The sequence below is a fragment of the Podarcis bocagei genome (assembly GCF_964188305.1).
Source record: "Podarcis bocagei genome assembly, chromosome: 15".
NCBI classification, from domain to species: domain Eukaryota; kingdom Metazoa; phylum Chordata; class Lepidosauria; order Squamata; family Lacertidae; genus Podarcis; species Podarcis bocagei.
In genome coordinates, this window is record NC_138141.1 from 9,857,765 (window position 1) to 9,879,419 (window position 21,655).

The following is a 21,655-nucleotide window of genomic DNA, read 5'->3' on the forward strand; positions in this document are numbered from 1 at the left end:
GCCAAATCTGCAACGCAACTCAGAAGGTAATTTCTTTAATTACTTGCATCCATATTTGAACTGTATTCTAAGTTGTTAAACATTGGAGTGGATGTCAAACATTGGGCAGGTGTTTTTTTGTAACAGTATTATTTTGTGCTGTGTTTCACAACCAAAGAAGGGAAACTCTCATCATTTATATATACAGGTGAATACAGATGCAGATGAATCTCACATTAAAATGTGAACCTACCTAATTTGCAGTTTCCAAACAATATTCAAACCCACACAATTCTGCCCTTTGAAATTTGCACAAATTTTGTGATTGCATTATTTTTTTAAAAATGCTACAAAAGGCATATTGTCAGGGAAAGCATGCAACAAAATGCACATATCCTACCCCAACACAAAGACAGCCTTGACTCATGTACAACACATATAATAGGTGTGGGGAACTTTTGGTCTTCCAGATGTTGCTGAACTATAACTCTTATCAGCCCAGCATGCATGGTCAATGGCAGAGATGATGGGAATAGGAATTCAGCAATATATTGAGGGTCAAAGATTTCCCGCACCAGACATATAAGGATATACATTCCTGAATGACATGGCTGACCGCCATTTCTCTCTCTCCCCCCCCCCCCACACATTTCACTACTATTCCCAGAATTGGGAGAGGTGAAATGAAGTAATTTTCTCCACCATATAACATTCTTATAGGCCTGTATCTTTTCCCATAAAATGAATCAACATTGCAGTCCTTTCTACCAGATCTCTCTGTACCTTACAAAGCATTCTGTCCCCCTCGCTTTCCATCTTTGTCCACCATAGTCACCCCCAGGACTTTGATTCCAATCTCCCCTCATCCAATGCACTTCACAAATTTATAATAGCATTCTCTTCATCCTCACAAGACCCATCGTTCCTTCTCCCTCCTCTCCACCCCCTGGCCTAATTTCCCTAACTGTCGCTTTCCCAAAAGTCAAATTCCCTTGACACTTTTGTCCAGACTGTTCAGAACTATCTCTTTCCCCTCCCTTGCCACACACAACTAGATACATTTTTTCATACAACTAGCCTTATGAAATATATTAAAAACCAAAACAGAAACTTTATTCTGGAAGCATTTAGAAAATTAAAATAAGTTGAGGTACACATATTCTGGAAGCATTCAAGAATTCTTACTTTTTCTATTTTCAATGAGTTTTATGGTTGCTTTTTAAAAATGTTATCATGCATTGTGAACCTATGTTGAAAAGCAGGCAAAAACAAAACAACAAAAGAAAAGACAGCCAGTGTGGGGTTAAAGGTAAAGGGACCCCTGACCATTAGTTCCAGTCATGGCCGACTCTGGGGTTGCGGCACTCATCTCGCTTTATTGGCCGGGTCATGTGGCCAGCATGACTAAGCCGCTTCTGGCAAACCAGAGCAGCACACGGAAATGCCGTTTACCTTCCCGCGGGAGTGGTACCTATTTATGTACTTGCACTTTGACGTGCTTTTGAACTGCTAGGTTGGCAGGAGCTGGGACTGAACAATGGGAGCTCACCCCGTCACAGGGATTCGAACTGCCAACCTTCGGCAAGTCCTAGGCTTTGTGGTTTAACCCACAGCGCCACCCGCGTCCCAGGTGTGGGGTTAGAGTGGTTCAAATTACCAGCTGAAATCTCCACTTGGCTGGGAGCTCACTGAGTGACCTTGGACCAGTCACTGCCTGTAAGCCTAACCTACTTCACAGGGTTGCTTTGGAGACTAAATGTGGGGTGGGGTGGGGTGGGTGGACCATGTACACCACTTTGAGCTCCTTGGAGAAAAGGGTAGGGTATAAATGCAATGCACAAATAAACAAGGAAATGCATACATACAAATAACTGTTCTGACTATTTTCTGTCCTGTTAAATTTAATCCAGATTATTTTTCTTTTCCTTTGTTGTCTAGGGCGCGGTATTACTGTAGACAGTGTCACAGTGACATTCTGAATCCAGAGCTAATTGTAAAGTGTCGTTGCAAAATGAAAGCCCCGAGAAAAGCCTCAATCTCCCTTTCTGGTAAATTCTCCCTACATTTCAGACTGGACTAACCATGTATAAGTCAGAGGTGGATTGCATAGCTAGCCTTCAAGTCCGTCACCTATCAATTTTATTTTGATATAAAATGTATATCTCCAAAGATACGGGGGAAAGGAGACTCTCGTGCTCGCAGCTGTGTGGCTTAGTAACACCACATGCATGGGAAAAGGCAGTTTATAGCAGTACTAGACTACTGCAATGCATTCTATGTGGGGCTGACTTTGAAGATAGTTCAGAAGCTGGAGCTTAATTTGGTGGCCAGACTTATAACTATGACAAGGAGGACCAAGCTTACAACACTGGTCCATCTACACTAGCTTGTGCTTGGTTTCCATACCAAATTCAAAGGGCTGATTTTAACCTGTCAAGTCTTATATAGCTCAGGACCCCACTACCCTTTCCCATATGAACCTGCCTGGACCCTCTTGACATCTTCAGAAGCCCTTCTCAGAGGACTCCATTCGGGGGAAGGTACAGAGGGAGACAGCACAAGAAAAGGCCTTTTCAGCAGCGGCTCTCCATTTTTTGAATGCTCTTCCTAGGGAGGTGAACCTGGCTCCAGGTCCAAGATCTATTTGGTGCCCTCGCTGAAGTAGGGTTTTTGTTTAGTGGCAAGCATGAGCTGCCACTGTAGTCCAGTGTGTGCAGGGGCATCAGAAAGTGGTTGTAAGGGCATGAGATTGCCAATTGGCTAGCCATCCTTTACCAGGCTGCTGTCAGCGAGCCAACTGGCTAGCCAATTTTAGGACCACATGCTTGCATGGCCCTGACTGAAGCACCCTCTGCTTCCATAATCACTACCTTCTGGTGTTTAGCGATGGGAATTCCTCCTGATGGTTACTGCAAAGGGAGATGGCTGCTTCATTGTTTACCAGCTACTGCTGAGCACAATTGTAGCCACTTGGGTCTTTGTTACTGGGAGCCATGCTTGTGCTAAGTTGCTAAAACAGCACAGGACAGCCCTCAGCAACCTGGTACTCTACACAGCTTTTTGGAAGCTGTGTTTGAACCACAGCTCCCATCAAGCCCATCCTTGCTGGCTGGGGCTGATGGAAGTTGTAGTCCAAAACATCCGGAGGCTACTAGGTTAATGAAGATGAGCACAGAGGAACATTTATCTCCCAGAGTATGTGAAGCTGTAGTTAATGCCAGCTTTACTGCTTTGAGAACTGTTACTCCCACAGAGTGTTTGAACTGGCCATGGTCTGTTCAAGGATTTATTCTTAAACATTCTATCTTTTATTTGAACAGCAGATGGCAGGCAAGCCCCATTGCTAACCCGACTGTTTTGTTGCCTTGGTAGATTTCATAGGAACACACATCCTCAGTGAGATCTCAGAAGTGCACACCTGTGGGCTTGTTCACACATTACATTCATGAGAGATAGGGGTGGGAGGGGGAATTCAGTTCAGTTCACTTTTAACATGAACCTACTGAATTCACACTTCCCCAAACCAATCTGTGAAACGAAAGACAGCTATCCTTTGAAATTCTCACTTGCTCTGAATTTTGTGCTGTATTTCCCCAACCACATAATGTCTATGCAAATGTATATATTAGGAGAAAGTGTGCATTTAAAAATTCATATATTAGTGAAAATAGCACACATTACATTAGAGGAAATTGATTGTAATAATATTTAGGGTTGGATAAACAACTTACAAAATAAATGTGCATGTTTTTGAGGAGAAATCTGCACTAAAATGCTGATGAAGTCTCTTGTTATTTTTTTAAATAAAAATTTTTATTAGTTTTTCAAAATTTTTATACACAAACAGACAAACAAACACACAAACAAAAATGTATAATTTCATATCCCTTTTTCTTAAACCTTACTTTGCCAACTTCCCCATACCTCCCCTTTCTACATCCCAATTTCCAAAATTATTTCGGCAAATCCTAACACTTAATTTAGTCAGATTTTCCCATTATTCTTTTCTTTTACTTAGTCTTTAACAGCTGTAGTCACCTTTTCCCCCCCTTAAAACCTCGACATTTTAGCATTCATTAATTTTACAATGTTTCTTAAGATAAACTTTAAATTTCTTCCAATCTTCTTCTGCCGTCTCCTTCCCCTGATCACGGATTCTGCCAGTCATTTCAGCCAGTCCCATATAGTCTATCACCTTCATCTGCCATTCTTCCAAAGTGGGTAGATCTTGGGTCTTCCAATGCTTTGCGATGACTGATGAAGTCTCTTGAGGTCTAGCAAACTGACATGGAAATGTAGAAAACCCAACGTAAACATTTGCCTATCTTCAGACGAATGTGATTTCTCTATAGTGTTCACGTTTGGTGTCAGTTCCATGGCTACATAAAATAAAAAAGCTACTGCTCAGCCCAGTGTGGTTTCTTGTAATTCCACAGCATTCAATTTCCGCTGAAGGTCTAGTCAGTTCTCTTCCACACACCAAGCAAATGGAGCATTTTTGGCCAATGACTCAGTTGCTTTGGGACAGTTGGGGCATAAGTTTCCCACAGTGCCCTTGCAAGAGTCTACAAGAAGTTGTATTATCCCATGGGAGCTCACATGGCGTGGGAAAGGCCAAGTGCTTAAAAGCTTCACCCACAAGTATATTGGGCACTTTTTGCCCGGTGAGCTATCGCACCTGCCCACCTGTGATGTTAGTGGCCTCACTGAGCTCCTTGGGTCAGTGATTAACAGGAGCAGAAAGGGATTTTTCTCTCAACGTCAGTTGGCTCTTAATGAGTGCTTCATCATGTTAAGCATTCTCATTATTCTGTAATAACTCTGTGTGGTTATGGTATTGGGTAGGATCATAATAGTAAAGGGGGGGAATAAGGGGCCTGGAAAGATAGGTTCAAAGTATGCTCCTAGCTGAGGTGGAGTCCTGCCAGGCCAGAATGTCTCCCCGATTGCCCAGTGGGATCCTGGATGCTGTCCTGTCCTGTATGGTAGCCAGGGTCTAACACTAGTCAACTTCCATGGAAGACAGGACTGGACTGTGCAATCCCAACCATTGAACAGAATGCCATTCCAACAGCAAGTGCTGATGGGAATCAATAATTGATCCTTTAAATATTCTCCATTCCTTATTGACTCTCTGTTTCACGTCATTTCTTACTCTTCCTGATAACTTTTATATTTAAAGAATACTTAAAAAATAATTATAAGAATGAAATTCTCTTAGCAGAACTAGACTGATTCTTGCAAAACAAAAACTGTAAATAATATTATGTTAGGCTATATGAAGATAACTGAATGTAATATGAGGCTGTGTGTTATAAAGGAAAGAATAGATACAGTAAATTAAAATTTTTGGAAGTCTTTTAAAAGTTTATTTATATAAATCTTTTTTCTTTTCCCCCCTTTTCCCCTTCTTTTTACGAAATTTTATTTGTATGAACATAAAGGACAATTTGTTATTATATTCGTACAGAAGAATTGTATAAAATTATGTCCCGGGTCTCACCACTGAGGGGGTGACAAAATGCCGGGCGGCACTCGCCACAGGGCCTGCAGTGTGCCCGAGCCACATGTCCCTCCTGGGAGAGACGTGGTGGCTGGGGCGCGAGCAGGCTCTGCGCTGCCCAAACGGTCCATCTGCTGCCTCCCCCCAGCTGTAGGGCAGCTGAGTGGGAGGAGGCAGGCAGAGTCTGGAGGCCCCCGGTGCACCCTGCCCCCATGGTCAGCTCACCCCACCCTCACCCTGCCCCTATGGGTAGCTCGTCCCGCCCCTGGGCGCACTGCCCCAGGCCCCCGAGCTGCTTCCCTTGCCGCTGGACATTGGTAGCTACTGTTCCTTGTCTTCATAGTACCATAAATTGCATGCTCACCAGCTCTGGTCCAGAAAGGACAAGGTGAACAAGCAGGTGGGGGGAATTGTGAGGAGGTACAGGGAGCTCTTGCCAGTACGCCCACTTCCTGGAACATGGGTCTTAGCAAGTGCCCAACCATGTTGATGTTGACACCAACTTGGGATGATCTAATTGGTTGAACATTACCATTTCACTTCGCTTACGGCAGGCTTCCTCAACTTCGGCCCTCCAGATGTTTTGAGATTACAATTCCCATCATCCCTGACCACTGGTCCTGCTAGCTAGGGATCATGGGGGTTGTAGGCCAAAAACATCTGGAGGGCTGAGGTTGAGTAAGCCTGGCTTAGGGGCTACCTTGAACCTGAAACTGGTAATGAGATGCTTCTACATGCACTTATTTGCCACTATCAAAATGACTTTGATTGACCCTAGGCTATTGAAAAACAATTAAGACTAGCCACAGAAGAAATGGCCTCTTAATGCTTTTTATTTCAGATAAGATGAAAGCAGCACAGGATTCGAGCAGTCTAGTAGTTTCACGCTCCCTTGGTTTTTTCCCTTTCTTGAATTTCCCCTTTCAGACTGACAGTGATGAGAGCAGGTAAGACATTGGGGAGATCTATGTGTGCACCATGTGTGCACCATTTCCTGGTCTGAATTTCTTGTGAATTTGTGTGAGCATAAGATGGGAGAAAGGAGGTTATGCTTCTTTTAAAATTATGATGTCTAAGCCTTCTTTGCACTTTACATCTAATGCGGGGGGCAGCTGGATCTGACTGGCTGAAGTTTGTCACTATTTATGGTCGGCATTTTGAAATTTGGGGATTCTGTGCCTCATTATGAGCTGAGCCCAGATCAATCTGAATTCTGGTTTGAAATGGGGTTCTCACCCAACTGCCATTGGTTACATCTCTCTGCCAGGTCTACCTCTTTCTGAAGCAAAGGTCAGGCTCACTAATGATAGGCTGACCCCCCCCCCCATGGCGATATTTTCTTACTGCTTTTTAGGGGGAGAATTCTCCCAAAAATTCCAGAAGGGATTTGGCACATCCTGTAGGTGTGAGGAACCTTTGATATTTCAAATGCTGCTGAACGTCACCCTACACCCCTGGTGGCCATTGCCCGTTCTTTCTTGGGTTAATGGGAGCTGTAGTTCAGTATTCCCAAACACCTGCCTCACTAGGTCCCACTTAAGTTCCTGTGGGAAGAACCTTGTGTCCCTTTCCACAAGCAACAGTTCCTCAAATGCCTTGGATAGGACACAATGGACTATAGCAGGATATCTATCCAAAGGCATTTCCAGAAGTGAAAACAGTGGAGAGCTACTGGAGAAACTTTATCACTATGATGTAGATGTTACTTTTTAAAATAGTTATTATAAAGCCATATAAAGAAGAAGAAAAACCCTTGGCCACCTCAAAAGGTAAGTAAAGCAAGTAGCAAGCCACAAAAAATTGGAGACTATTCTTCCCTACCTTCATGACCAAGTGGTTGCTTTCATTTATACCGCAAGGAGCTCAATGTTAGCCCCCTCATTTAATCCTCACAGCTGTAAGGTAGGTTGGGCTGAGAGGCAGTCACTGGCCTAGGGTCCCCCAGTGAGTTTAATGACTGAGTGGGGCTTTGAATCCTGGTTTCCCAGCTTCTAGTCCAACACTCTAACCACTACACCACACTGTCCCCCAGATTTCACAGGAGGGTTTCGTTTCCCCCAGTGAATGGTGAAAAAGACATTTTCATTTATTGATTTAGACACTGTTTTAGTATCTTCCTTTAATGAGTTAAGTGGTAAAATATTGGGAGGGGAGCACCTTAAATGCCCCCTCCTATATGTATGTGTGTACACAGACAGACATGCACAAGGGCATCCTGCCAATTTGTTCAGGAGGAGAGGAATTTGTCATTAAGTTTACAATACAGTCTCTCCCCGCCCCCTGTGTCCGCAGCATAATTTGAAGAAGGTGGGGAGAGAGAGACTCTCTCAACCTGCTGAAATATCATTATTAAAATGTGCATGAAAAGTCAATTATGCCAGAGGGAGGTATTTAAGAGAAGCGAGTTTCCTTACTGTGGGATTACACCTTGGGGATTACAGAGATTGCTGAAATCTTTGCAGCTGTTTAACTTAAAAGAGGAGAGGATTTTCACTGTCAGATGTTCTCTATAGCCCTCGCAAGAGGAGGGCAAGCACTGAAGGAAAGCCATTGTTCCCGTGGCCCTTGAAACTAACTCCTGCCATCAAACAGCAGAGGAGGAGATTACTGCAGCAAAGGTTTGCCCCGTACAGGGCCAGATTAAGACCTTTAGAAGCCCTATACACCAAAAAGATCACAGTTCTCCCCTGCCCCCACTGGTATGTAACTCAAGATACAAACATTACTAAAGAGGAGACTGAGAGGTGATATGATAGCCATCTTCAAATATCTGAAGGGCTGTCAAATGGAAGATGGAGCGAGCTTGTTTTCTGCTGCTCCAGAGGATAGGACCCAAACCAATGGCTTCAAGTTACAAGCAAAGAGATTCACCAGGAACAACTTTCTGACAGAGCTGTTCAACAGTGGAATGGACTCCCATGGAAGGTGGTAGATTCTCCTTCACTGAAGGTTTTTGTTTTATTTTTTCCAAAAAAATATTCATTTTATAACACAATTGAACAACATAAACAGAAAACCAAACAATACAAACAAATTCTTGACTTATCCTTATTTTTTCTAAACATTGTTAGGTGAGCTTCCCCAAGTCACCCCCTATCTGATTTTCATTTTAGCTCATCTTTAGCAGTTTACATATATCTTAATTTTTAACCATTTTTTATCACACTTACTTTTACCTTAAAAATCTTCACATTTTATCCCTTACAAATAATATTTTAAAATACACTATATTCTACTTCTAATCCTACCCTAGACAGCATCTTAAAAAGCAGAGACATCACCTTTCCAACAAAGGTCCGTATAGTTAAAACTATGGTTTTCCCAGTAGTGATGTATGGAAGTGAGAGCTGGAACCATAAAGAAGGCTGATTGCCAAAAAATTGATGCTTTTGAATTATGGTGCTGGAGGAGACTCTTGAGAGTCCCATGGATCAAACCTATCCATTCTTAAGGAAATCAGCCCTGAGTGCTCACTGCAAGAACAGATCCTGAAGCTGAGGCTCCAATACTTTGGCCACCTCATGAGAAGAGAAGACTCCCTGGAAAAGACCCTGATGTTGTGAAAGATTGAGGGCACAAGGAGAAGGGGATGACAGAGGACAAGATGGTTGGACAATGTTCTTGAAGTTACCAGCATGAGTTGACCAAACTGCAGGAGGCAGTGGAAGACAGAAGTGCCTGGCGTGCTCTGGTCCATGGGGTCACAAAGAGTCGGACACAACTAAAAACTAAACAACAACAACAACAAAACCCTACAGCTTATATCCACTTCCAAAGCTATTCTAAGATTTAAATATTAATATGTTGTTTTTTCAAATATTGTTTAAACTTCTTCCAGTCTTCTTCCACTGTCTCTTCTCTCTGGTCTCAGAGTCTCCCAGTCAGTTCGGCAAGTTCCATATAGTCCATCATCTTCATCAGCCATTCTTCGATAGTTGGTAAATCTTGTTTCTTTCAATTCTTTGCTAAACAGAGGTTGGAAGACCATGTGTCAGGGATTCTTTAGCTAGATGACCATTTGGGTGCATTCCAATGATTCTATAAAGTGCTCCACTCAGCTGGTTATGTTTCATCCTAGTTCTGATCTCGGTTATCTTAAGAAGAAAAACAACAACCCACAAATTGCACAATGTATACTATATGCATGAAAGAAAATCAAATCAAATACAGAAAATATATATCAACAATAAAACATAGACTGATTGCAACACGTAACAAGATCTGATTTCCTTGCGTTATTTCGATCTGTGTCAGTAGGCTGCTATAGAAATAAGCAATTTTAAAAGAACAGAAAAATGGGGGAATAGTAGTGGAGAGCAAGGATGTCTAACTAAATTCTGATTTCCCCCACAATCCAGAGAATCTCCATAGTTTCAGTTTTTGAAAAACATCAAGTTGGTAGTCCTCGTGATCATAGGCAGAGACGCTTGGAAATATATGGACAGCATTGCAATTAACATCAAAAGATCAGCACTAAGCAACCATATTTTATGCATCATATATTACAGAACATGCCAATATTCATTTACTATATTTAGGGTAAAGTTCTGAGGGCTGTTTAGCTGGCTGTAAGCCTTGTTTAAGGTGGCAAGCTGTGTATATGGTCCCTCCCTCACATTTTATCTTTACAATAACCTTGTGAAGTAGGATCAGTTGAGAGATGGTGAGCAGTTGAAGGTCCCTCAGTGAGCTTTGTGGCTCAAATGGAGTCCTTTCAGTCCAAGTTCACCACTGTAGCCTGTACACTGCAATGCCTCTCAATTGCTTTAGAAGGTAATTCGCTGGATTTTTTATTTTATTTTGCAGAATGAGTCTGGTGTTTTCTCCCTACCAGCACCGTTGCAATGCCCTTGGTAGCTTTACTCATTAATTAAGATAGTGTTTGTTGACTGACTTGCCTTCTTTCTTTGTGAACCTATCCCTCTCACCATGGTTCAGGCATGCAACTTGCTCTTTTAAAATATTTGAAAACAGCACTTGCAAGTTTATCTGAGGAAGAAGAGGCTTGTGATATCATATATCCCATAGCCAGAGTTCTGTACAGTGAGTGCCTGTCCCAAACATAGGGAACTGGTTTCCTTAGAGTTCAGTACTAGAGTTCAATAAATATTTATATATAGCTAGCTATGTCATTTTGGGCAGAATGCAGTGGGTGCATTTGCACACTGGCACTGTTCATTCAGAGGATGTGGTCACATCTAGACCATACATTGAAAGCATGTGGCTTCTTCCAAAGAATTTTTGTGGGCTGCTATCAGCAGAGATTCCACTAGTGGTACTTCCACCTGTGGATCTGGAGTGAAGAAGCCAATGTGTCATACTGGAGGAGTGGTGCAAGCATCACTCCATGGGTGGAAGCTGTCAGAGGTGACTAGGGCTAGGAAGAGGGACGCACCCACCCTATCCAAACCCTGATTCCAGCTCAGTGCAAAATGGATTTAGATTACAGCCTAAATCTAGGATTGACTAGTGATGAAGAGCATTTCCTTTCCCTATTACTACTATTATTTGCAGTAGTATTAACTGCAGTGGTATTAGTATTTGCAGTACTGCTGTTGTGCCTGCTCTTTTGCTCATACAGTACCCAGAGTGCTGTAGTTTTACAGCACAAAAATACACAAGAAGATTTGAACTAATCAATGAAAAGCACAGCACCAGTTTAAAAGCAGCAGTGGAAAGATGGACTAAAACAGCACCAAAAGTATATATCAAACCCTCCCGGCCGGGGGGGGGGGGAGTTTCAGCCTCTGTCTAAAAGAAATCAAAGAAGGAACCTAATAAGATGTTCCAGAAGCACTGCAGCAGCACTGAAATTAAGGGACAGGTATCATCTAATCTGGCTCATTTTTGGACACTGGATAACATCCAGCTTTACATAATGTGCTTATGTGCACTGACAATCAAGATTTTGTAGATGGTGGACTAGGACAACAATCCTGCCTGAAACCCTGGGAAGCCTCTGCCACTTCATGTTGACAGTAGTGAGTAAAAAGCAGCTTCCTATGTTATAATTGAGGACGTGGGTGTCACTGTGGTGTAAACCACTGAGCCTCTGGGCTTGCCAATCGGAAGGTCGACAGTTCGAATCCCTGCGAAGGGGTGAGCTCCCATTGTTCAGTTCCAGCTCCTGCCAACCTAGCAGTTCAAAATCACATCAAAGTGCAAGTAGATAAATAGGTACCGCACCAGCAGGAAGGTAAACAGCATTTCCGTGCGCTGCTTTGGTTTCGCCAGAAGCGGCTTAGTCATGCTGGCCACATGACCCGGAAAAACTGTCTGCGGACAAACGTCGGCTCCCTCGGCCTGTAAAGCGAGATGAGTGCTGCAACCCTAGAGTCGTTCGCAACTGTTATTGTGTAAAGACGAAATCAGTTAGAGCTGGTGTGGTGAACATTTGGCTCCCGAGAGGTTGTTGAACTACAACTCCCATAAAGGTCCCTCCAGGTCAAAACTGTATGTCCTCAGATTTCCCCCCAAATTGTTTGGCCTTTCATTTTGCTTCAGGGTTTCAGCTGAAATGTCGCTATTATTATTATTATTATTATTATTATTATTATTATTATTATTATTATTATTTCGTTTGCTAAATTCCTGGAGCAAAACTCAATGACCCAGTAGCTATGCAAAGGTATTTGTTTACTATTTAATATATGTGAAACCTGCTCATAAAGCAAGGCGTTGTCCAAAATCAATCAAAATAATACAACAGAAAACCCATTACTCTAAGCGATGTAACCTCACTTAAAACTGAAATACGGAAAGACTGATGCAATAAAACAACTTGAATCACAGCAGCTAAAAGACAAACAGGAAATATAGGAGCTGAATCTACATGCCGTACCAGAAGAACTGAAATAATTAGATTCTAAAATGCCTGGGGAAAACAAGGAAGTCTTAGCGTGGCACTGAAAGGACAACAGTGTGGATCCCTCGTGAACTTCACCGGAGAGATAATTCCATGGCTTGTTTGGGCACCAAACAGGAACCCTCTTTCATAGCTAGTCTCTGAATTTCAGAATCGGGAGCTCTGAGAAAAAGACATCAGCAGATAACCACAAGGAACAGAGAGGATGGGGAGCCTTTTCATTCCCAAGGCCCTGTTCCACAGAGGACAACATATCAGGGATCGCTGGGGATCAGAGTCATACAAGTGCAAAAGATGTTACTCTTATTTTTATCCAGAAGGTAGACACTTTTGTCTACCTGGGCTCCACCACATCCAGCAAGCTTTTCATTGACACTGAGCTGGACAAGCACATCGGCAAGACAGTTACAGCAATGGCTGACCTCTCCAAAAGTGTACGGGAGGATGTGATGCTAATGACCAATACCAAGATGAAGGTCTACCAGGCTTGCATGTTGAGCAAGCTGCTTTAGTGGAAGTCAGTCGTGGGCAACTTACAGACTCCAGGAGTAACGCCTCAATGCCTTCCATATGCCATCAGGAAGGTTTTGGGCATCACATGGCAGGACAGAGTCTCAAGCAAAGATGTGCTCTCCCAAGCCACATTCCCAGCATGTTCACACTTCTGTCTCAGCAATGTCTATGCTGGCTTGGTCATGTACACAGAATGGAAAATGGCAAGATCCCCAAGGACTTGCTCAATGGGAAGCAGGTTTCAGGCTCTAGGACTGTTGGCAGACCAACTCTGTGTTACGAAGATGTCTGCAAATGTGACATGAAGGCTGACATTAACCCAGCCATATTGACATTAACCCTTGCAGACGATTGCAATGCTTGCAGACAGACAGGTCTTCTATCCACAGCAGTGAACAGAGGAAGGAGGAACGCAGGGAGGGATGCAGAGCATATGCCCCAGCACAACTGGACACCTTCACCTGTCCCCAGCTGCAACAAAACAGGTCTCTGCCATATCTGTCTCTACAGACACAGCAGGCGCTGTGACTTTACCTCCGAAGGCGAACTCTTCCGTTGTCTCCCAAGATAGATGGATGAAAACAACAACATACAAAAATCAAGTGTTTCTGAAATGCACACATGGCTCTAGCCTTCATCTAGGCAAGCAACAGGCATGATCCTGGTTCAAGAACACATTCCTGCCATGCAGAAGCACTTGAGGAAGGTGCTGACCAAGAGCTGTGAGGAGTGTTGCCTGAGAAGGAACCATGTCTTGTTGCACGTCCAGAGAGCCCAATAGTTGGGACTAGAGGGATGCATTTGGCCCCCCAGGCCTGAGGTCCCCCACTTGTGAGGTACAGGTGTGTGCATACAGAAGAAGCCTTTCTCTCTTAGGTCAGTGTCATCAATCTTAAAAGTTATAATTTCAATCTGATTATGTTCCCATAGCAATAATCAAGGCTACACCTCTCTTCCATTTAATCCAGAGATGGTCAACTTCCAGCTTCTCCTTTTTGAAACCTCCCTTAGGCTGCAATTCTATACACAATTACTTCCCTAGGTGTAATGCCTTCACCCACTGGAATGTTAGTGAGAAACTGCGTGTTACTGCATTTGACGGTATTCCAAAAGAGTTAGGGAGAGTTAGGAAGTCTACTGGACAGAGTCAGTTGGGAAATAAGAATGTAAATAGAATGAGAGAAATCTTTGTTCAAGGGTAGCCAGCCAAGCACATGCTAGATGTTCTTGGAGTTCGGTGCCCATCAGCCCAGCCAACATGGTCAATGGTCCAAGATGATGGGAATTGATGTCCAACACCTGAGTTGTTTCGTATCTCTTGATTTATAGTTTGTTTCCATTAACATCTTGTGAGAATCATTGTTGCTTACTAACAACATCTCTTTCTTGTTGAGATCTTCAGCAATTCTAAAGATATTTTTTTCTTGTTTCTGCTTCTCCTATGAATTGGAAGAGAAACTTCTACCATAAACTCTGCCTGTGCTGTCATAAGCTCGGCTGTAGGGCTGGGGAACCTGTTACCCACCTGGTTCTTTTGGTTTCTGACTCCCATTAGCCTCAACAAGCATGACCAATGATCAGGGATGATGGGAGTTGTAGTTCCGCAACAACTGCACATTCTCAGGTTCCTCCATCCCTGCTCTACTGACCTCTGTGGGATTTGATTCAGAGTTAATTTATATAGAATTGCCCTGCACATGAGATTACATTTTGGACATGCTATTGGGAGATGTTTCAGCACTGCAGCCAGAGTCTCTCTTCCCCACTCCAACCCATAACATGTAATAAAAAGCAACGCCTTTGTGTAAGTGTATCTCTACACCACCCTCTGCCATCACCTCCATTCGTTGGCTGCTACTTGGAAAAAGGAGCGGAAATAGTAATAGGGTGATTTCATTTCCCATACCTCACTTTCTACAGGACTATACTCAAGGCGGTTTACAGCCCATAGAAGCGCCTAAACATACAACAAATATCACATTGCCATTTTATAACAATTTTTAAAACACCCTAAAGAATTAATAAAATTCAGGAATTCTTTTATATACAGGTAATATCTAGAAAATATCAGAAAGCAATAAAACAAAAACAACCCAAAGGATTACCACCAATTAATAATTACAAATCCTTTCTGAAAATACAATGGACAAAATCATGTCATGTCATGTGACATCCCCCCCACCAGTGCCTACCAAACTACCTCTAATTATCCCCCACCACAAGCATTCATTAAATGCTAATATGTTTTTGATCTCTGAACCATTAAACACTTTCTCTTTGTTCCAGGGATAATTATAATGTTGTGGGATAATCTTTTAATGGCTTTCAGGAAACCTAACCCTGGGATGAATTCCTCCACTCAAATTCCACAGGTGGCATTTAACTAAGCCTTATTCAGAGTATACGCACCAGCACGACAAAGTTGGGTCCATTAATTTCAACAGGTCTACATTGAGTAAAACTTAGTTGACTATTACCCCTTGTGTATCTTCAAGCTGTTTCTTGCACTGCTAGGACAAAATCTTATTTGGTTATAGAAGAAGAAGAAGAAGAGTTTGGATTTGATATCCCGCCTTTCACTCCCCTTCAGGAGTCTCAAAGCGGCTAACATTCTCCTTTCCCTTCCTCCCCCACAACAAACACTCTGTGAGGTGAGTGGGGCTGAGAGACTTCACAGAAGTGTGACTGGCCCAAGGTCACCCAGCAGCTGCATGTGGAGGAGCGGAGACACGAACCCGGTTTCCCAGATTACGTGACTACCGCTCTTAACCACTACACACACTAGGAAGTTTTTCTTCTAGGAAAAAGGTGCCAGTACTTGCCATGAAGTTGTTCCAGTAAGTGCCACACTTTTAACCACTGTTCCCCCCCCCGGGGGTACTCCAGGGTCCGCTGTGCTGGCACCTTCCCCCCCCCCAGATGTTTGGTTACTCTCCTTTTGGTGAAGCCATCAAGTCTCAAATTTCATTTTGGTTACATTTACAATCTGGGCAGAGGAGGGGTCATTTGCTAATTAAGATCAGCTTTTGCCAACCTGATGCCCTACATATGTCTTGGACTGTGACCGTGCTGGTAAGGCTGATGAGAGCCATAGCCCAAAACTTCTAGAAGCCACCAGATTGGGCAAGGCTGCATAAGATAGTAATCATACAAAGCTGGCTACAGCAGCACACACTGATTTCTATCTTGAGTTTTTAAAAACCCAAAATCTTTTAACCAAACCAAACTGTTTTGTTTTTAAATGGGGGGAAAAACCACACCTAGGTTAGAAAAAGTACACTTGTGTTCCATCTTAATTGAAACTTATCTAACACCTGGATAATTGCTCATAAATACCTGTTGAGTTGCCAAGGTACAGTTATAGCATGTCAGTCTTTAATAAATTTCCAGGACCTCAGATCTCACCCTTTGATGATACCCATGAAATCCTGGTCCAAAGGCAAGGCTGGGGGTGCCGGTGGAAGGGTGGGGGGAGAGAGAAAAAGTAATAATACTAAGCACTCCTGCATTCACTTAATCTGGGAGAATGCATTGCACTCTTTATGAATGCGTAGGAGAGGCTTTGCAGGAGTCTGCAGAAAGGTCACTGATATTTTTGGAGCGATAAATCACGAAAGGGGGGAAAAGATTTGCATTTTGGCTGTATAACATTCAGGGACGGATTAGAGAGAGAGAAGGGAGAATTCTTTGAAGTAATATTTCTCCGCTGACTTGTTTTATTAGCTCCCTTTTAACATGTTACATTATTGCTTATAGAATTTCATTTACTTGGATTGGCAGCTTGATAAATATGTCTATTGGCGATGATTTGGATTGCTCTGGGCATTAATATTATTAAAACCTGTCACAAGGAAATGTCTGAAAGATGACTTACTGTAAAGATTACAGCACAAAATAAATCACACAGTGGTATTTGTTACCGTTTATGGCCTCTTGGAGCCGAGTCAATCCCTTTTTATGTTGCATTATTTTTCAAGTTTTTATAGCTTTACATTATATATCGCTGTCAGAAATGAACAGATGGGGTGTCAAACATGAGCTTTCTGAATAATTCCCACCCTCGGGTTATTTGTGTGAAGGACAAGTGTAAAACTCTGTTCTCCAGGAAAGGGAGACAGGCAGGGGTGGGTGAATGTGTTGTTACATTAAAGAAAGCTTCCCCTCCGCCTCTCCCCCCCGTCAGCTGGGACAGGGTGGTTTTAACTTCTGACCTCACCTGGCTTTTCCTCCACAGCAGAGCTTCTTGGGAAATGCTTTTTTTTGCTGGAGGAAAATCTTCATTGCGAGCAAAACAGGCCAGAAGGCAACACCTGGCACATCAGAAACTGGGGTTTGCCACTTCCCCACCCCTCTTTCTTTCTGGGACGGAATCTGTCTGCCAAATCATGACTGCCATTTGTAGTGCAGCCGATATGATCAAATGTGCCATTGGCTCTTTTCTCTGATGCATGTAGGAAGGGGGCTAATGGTGCCCCTTCTTCCATAATTTGTTTTGTGTAAGGAGAGGGGTAGGTAGTACAAGCCTCAGGCTCCTTCAGCCATACAGTAGACTCAGCCTTGGCTCGGTTAGCTGTGCTTTTTTGCTTAGCCTTTTTCCATTGCTGTTGTTTGCCTTGCCTTGCTTTGCTTCAGTCAGACAGAGCCGCAGGACTCCTTCCTCTTACCCTCTGCTTCTTCTGCCATTTATATGTCTCTCTGCAGCCACTAGGAATGGGCAAAATCTGTCAATTTTGGTTTCTCTCGGGTTCTTGTGTGTCCCCCCCCCCCCAATCTTAAATTCAGTCATCCACATTTCAACATCAGTTTGGATTTATTTTTTTAAGTCCCCATGTTTATCAACATTTCTCCTAATAGGCACATGGTTTTATGTGCACTTTTGCCTAATAAACACATTTTTACAAAGCAATCTTATAATGCATTTTAATGTTTAATGCATTTATAATGCCTTTTTAATGTTATCCTGGATGATACCTGCACACTTCACCCTGGTAAATGCATTTTTGTACACATTATATGGCTAGCGTACGGCACTGCAAAATTCAGAGAAGTGCTGGTTTCAAAGGATGGTTGTGTCCAACTAAGTTCTGCTTAGAGCAGACACACTGGAATTTATGGACCTTAAATAGTCGTGTCCCTTAACTTCACTGGGTGTACCCTGGGTAAGACTAGCATTTGATACAACCCAAAGCCTGGTCAAATTATGTTGCAAGTTGCACTGATGGCCTCTGGATTATACCATGGATTTGGCAAACGTGGTTTAACACCCCTGCCCCGTCCCCCCAAATTAAGACCACAGAATCCATTGCATGTTGATTCCGACAATTGTATGGATTTCCATGACTTTCAGCCTGTAGGGTTATATATGTACATGGGAACACCTTGTATTTCTATGTCCTGCCTTAGCATACAATGAGAAGCTTAGAAAACAAAGCAATGGGGTGGAAAAAGGAATGTGATGTGATGTAGGGCATGCAAGAGCCTCACATGTAACTTCAAAGCCCATATATAGCAATATAGGGGATCTCAACAGCTAAATATCTAGGTAGGATCTCTCCAACAAGTAATCACGTGCTGTGGATAAACTGGTTATATGAACCCACCCTGCCTACTCCAAGTGCATAAAGATGAGTTGGCTAATTGGTTTTGCCCTGTGAACTTGTGCAAACTTGTCTATTTATAATCTGGCCAGCTCCTTATTCTGTGCTAAGGACATGGAGAATGGCTCAACCTCCTGGCAGTGCACACTTTATATTTTAATTACCCACACTAATTTCTAACATTTACACATATACCATAAATCACATCATAATGATCCTTATTTAATTGCTGGACTGGGAACTCGAGTTAAACAGGTATGAAGGGGATTAATAAGGAGATCCAGGCTCCAAGGATTGCAGCTGGCTGCATTCTCGATTTAGATTGGGAGAACAAAACATAAAGCCTTTAGGTAGGACCAAATCTTGAACCCTTTAGTTCAAGATTAGCAGTTTAGTCTGGACAATTGCACAACTCTCAATTTTATTCCTCCTTTAAAGCACAGAGTCTTATCCTCCCACATGTACAAAGGGGCTTTAGCCTCCTTATTACATTAATAGTTCAATGAAAAGTGGTAAAAGGTAAAAGGCTGCTGTCGCATTCAGGTGCTCACATATGTGACTGACATAGCTGGGCACCTTTCAATAGGGGCTCTACCACAAGTGCCGGGAGCCCCATTCCTCCCTCCTTTGTCATTTGACCTCTCCAGGGGCAAAATCAGTAAGATAAATGAGTTCCCCTTGTTCCCCCCACCCTCTCTATTTATCTCTCAATCTCTGGGCTCAACCACACGTCTGTTTGTCCAATGCCTGGGAAGCAAAGTGTGGACATGGATCTCTCTCTCCCCCTCTCTCTGAATTGGAGCCATCTGGGCCCAGAGGAAGAGGCCAGTGAATAGGGAACTGCAACAAACTGAGGAGGGAGAGGACAGGGGGAGGGGGAGCTCCCACTGAGAACAGCTTCTCCAAGCTGCCCCCACCCAACCCCCCAACCCCTGTAATGAGCACTATCCACACCCTGTTGACAAGCAAAATTTTAATTAAATTAACCTACTAACTAGCCGTGCAAATACATAGAGAAGCTGTCAGAAATGTCTCATAAATGACATGCTGTCAGTAGAGATGACTTGATGTCACCCTCTCTCCTTTCTGAAATAGGTAAATATCTAGGGTTTAGAGTTGCCATATTTCAAAAAGCAAAAACCAAGACAACCCCAGAAGTCATCAAGCTTTTTTAAGGAAGCCGCCAAAGTTGTTGAGCTTTTCTTTACAAACCGCCAAAAACCCCACAATTTGACTTCCCTAAAATCCAGGACAAAGCGCCGCCTTTCGATAATTCCTCTTGGACCTCAATTCCGCCATTGAAATACTGGTAATGTCTGGGAAAATCTGGATCTACGGTAGCCCTATTAGTGTTGCCATATTTTAAAAAGTGAAAATCCGGACATTTCAGTGATTTTTTTGCCCGGACACTGTTTCCAACTGCTGTATTCCAGATATGTCCAGGAAATTCCAGATGTATGGCAGCACTATAAATATCCACACTGCAACATTGCTGCTTCCCTCTTCATTGTCTGCCTTTTCTTCTTGTGCCCAGACTCCCCACCCACCCACATTGTCCCTGGCTATCATTTGTATTCCAATTACATACATAATACATACATAATTTTATTTGTATTCCACCTTCCCATAGTTAAAATCATGCTCAAAACAGCTTACAGCATGAATAAAATACACAATTACGCTCATAACAGTAGTATTCATCAACAATAAATAAAACATAGAAAGTACACAACCAAATCAAACAATTTCCACATATATTATAGGATCTAATATAATTACAGAAATAATGTCAAAAACAGCAACACTCTTCCCCACACAAGAAACACCCCTAAACAATGCTTTGGCCCAAGAGTCTTTTCAGCAGCCTCAGCTTTTGTAGCTGGAGTCAGTCAAGGCCGGGTGAAAAAAGAGCAGCAAGGCAGGGAGCAGGTCTTGCAAGACTCACAGCCAGGATGGATTCAGGCCCATAGTGTTTATTGCACAGCCTGCCACATCCCTTGCACCCTTCTCATCTCCTATTAGAGCAACAGTAATTTTCTACCAACTCCACCCTCTCTCTCTCTTTCTTTTCCTTCTTTTCAGTATTAATCCCAATTAGCTTGCCTAGTTTCTGTGCTACATCACAGTGTCACAGTCTTTGCCCCTACGAAAATAATACACAACCTGCACCTAGTTTTTGCAAATCAGGGATGGGAAACCTATAGCCATCCAGATAGGAGTGGCTTCCCTGGTGGGTCAGAGGGGCAGGAAGAGCTTCCCATCTGTGGCATCGCTGCCACATAACAGGAGGGAGAGACACAAGGTAAGGGAGGTTGGAGCCCTGTAGTGATTCTGGTAGGAGCGCTAGATTGGTTCTGTAAGTGCACCCTTGCAGCCCCAAACTTGTTTTGTCTTACCTCTCCCAATATGTGGTAGCGACACTGCTGGCAAGAGAGCTTTGTTGTGGCTCCATGGCACTGGTGAGCTGCTCCTGCCTCCAGTTGTTGGGGCTGAAGGGGTTGAAATTCTGCAACATCTGGAAGGAAGGAAGGTAGGCAACTCACCAATAAATGGTAGAGAATAGCCCCAAGACTACTGATATCAATCCCTTCCTTTGAACTCCCATCTCATCACGAACACTGTAAGAGGGAATGTCTTGGTTGTCTTTAGTGTGAAAGAGAAAGGAAGTCATGATAAGCTTAAGGGGCTGTTGCTGTAGCTCACCCAAGGCAGATAGAAGCATATGGTCTTCACTAGGATTCAGTCTTGCTACAAAGAGGCAGTGTTGATTTGGTGGTTATAATCACTAGTAGATTATTGCAGCTGGTTTTGTGATTGATTTTACCTGTCCACAGAGGCTTTTTGCTGATTAGGGGTTGGAATGCTCTAAATAATTATCCTTTTTCAATTACAAACAGCGCCTTTATATATGTGCTAATTTATTAAGTTTCGCACAGTGGGTAGCAAAACACTTTGCAGAGTTGTTCTAAATCAAGTGGCATTAATTTGTGGCAATGGTGAGAGGTGGCAGAAAAGGCAATGTATTCAAAAAAACCAAAACAAAAAAACCACTAGCACTGAAGTGACAAGGGAAACTTCTTTAGCCTTAGGTGAAGAGTATTTCTACACATTCACTTCCCCTATATGCTCTTCTGAAAAAGATCTTTAAACATTACTGCATGTTGTACAGAGGATGGTGAACTTTGGTGAGGAGTGGTA

General features: G+C 42.9%; 1 protein-coding gene across 1 annotated transcript in view; it reads left to right on the forward strand.

Annotated features, from left to right (window-relative positions):
• Positions 1-21,655, forward strand: part of KCNU1 (potassium calcium-activated channel subfamily U member 1) — an 86,523-nt gene that overhangs the window by 25,986 nt on the left and 38,882 nt on the right. The window contains exons 13-15 of the mRNA XM_081172419.1: positions 6-26; positions 1,918-2,027; positions 6,324-6,429. Coding sequence (XP_081028545.1) covers positions 6-26; positions 1,918-2,027; positions 6,324-6,429 — 237 coding nt within the window. The remainder of the gene's footprint in view (positions 1-5; positions 27-1,917; positions 2,028-6,323; positions 6,430-21,655) is intronic.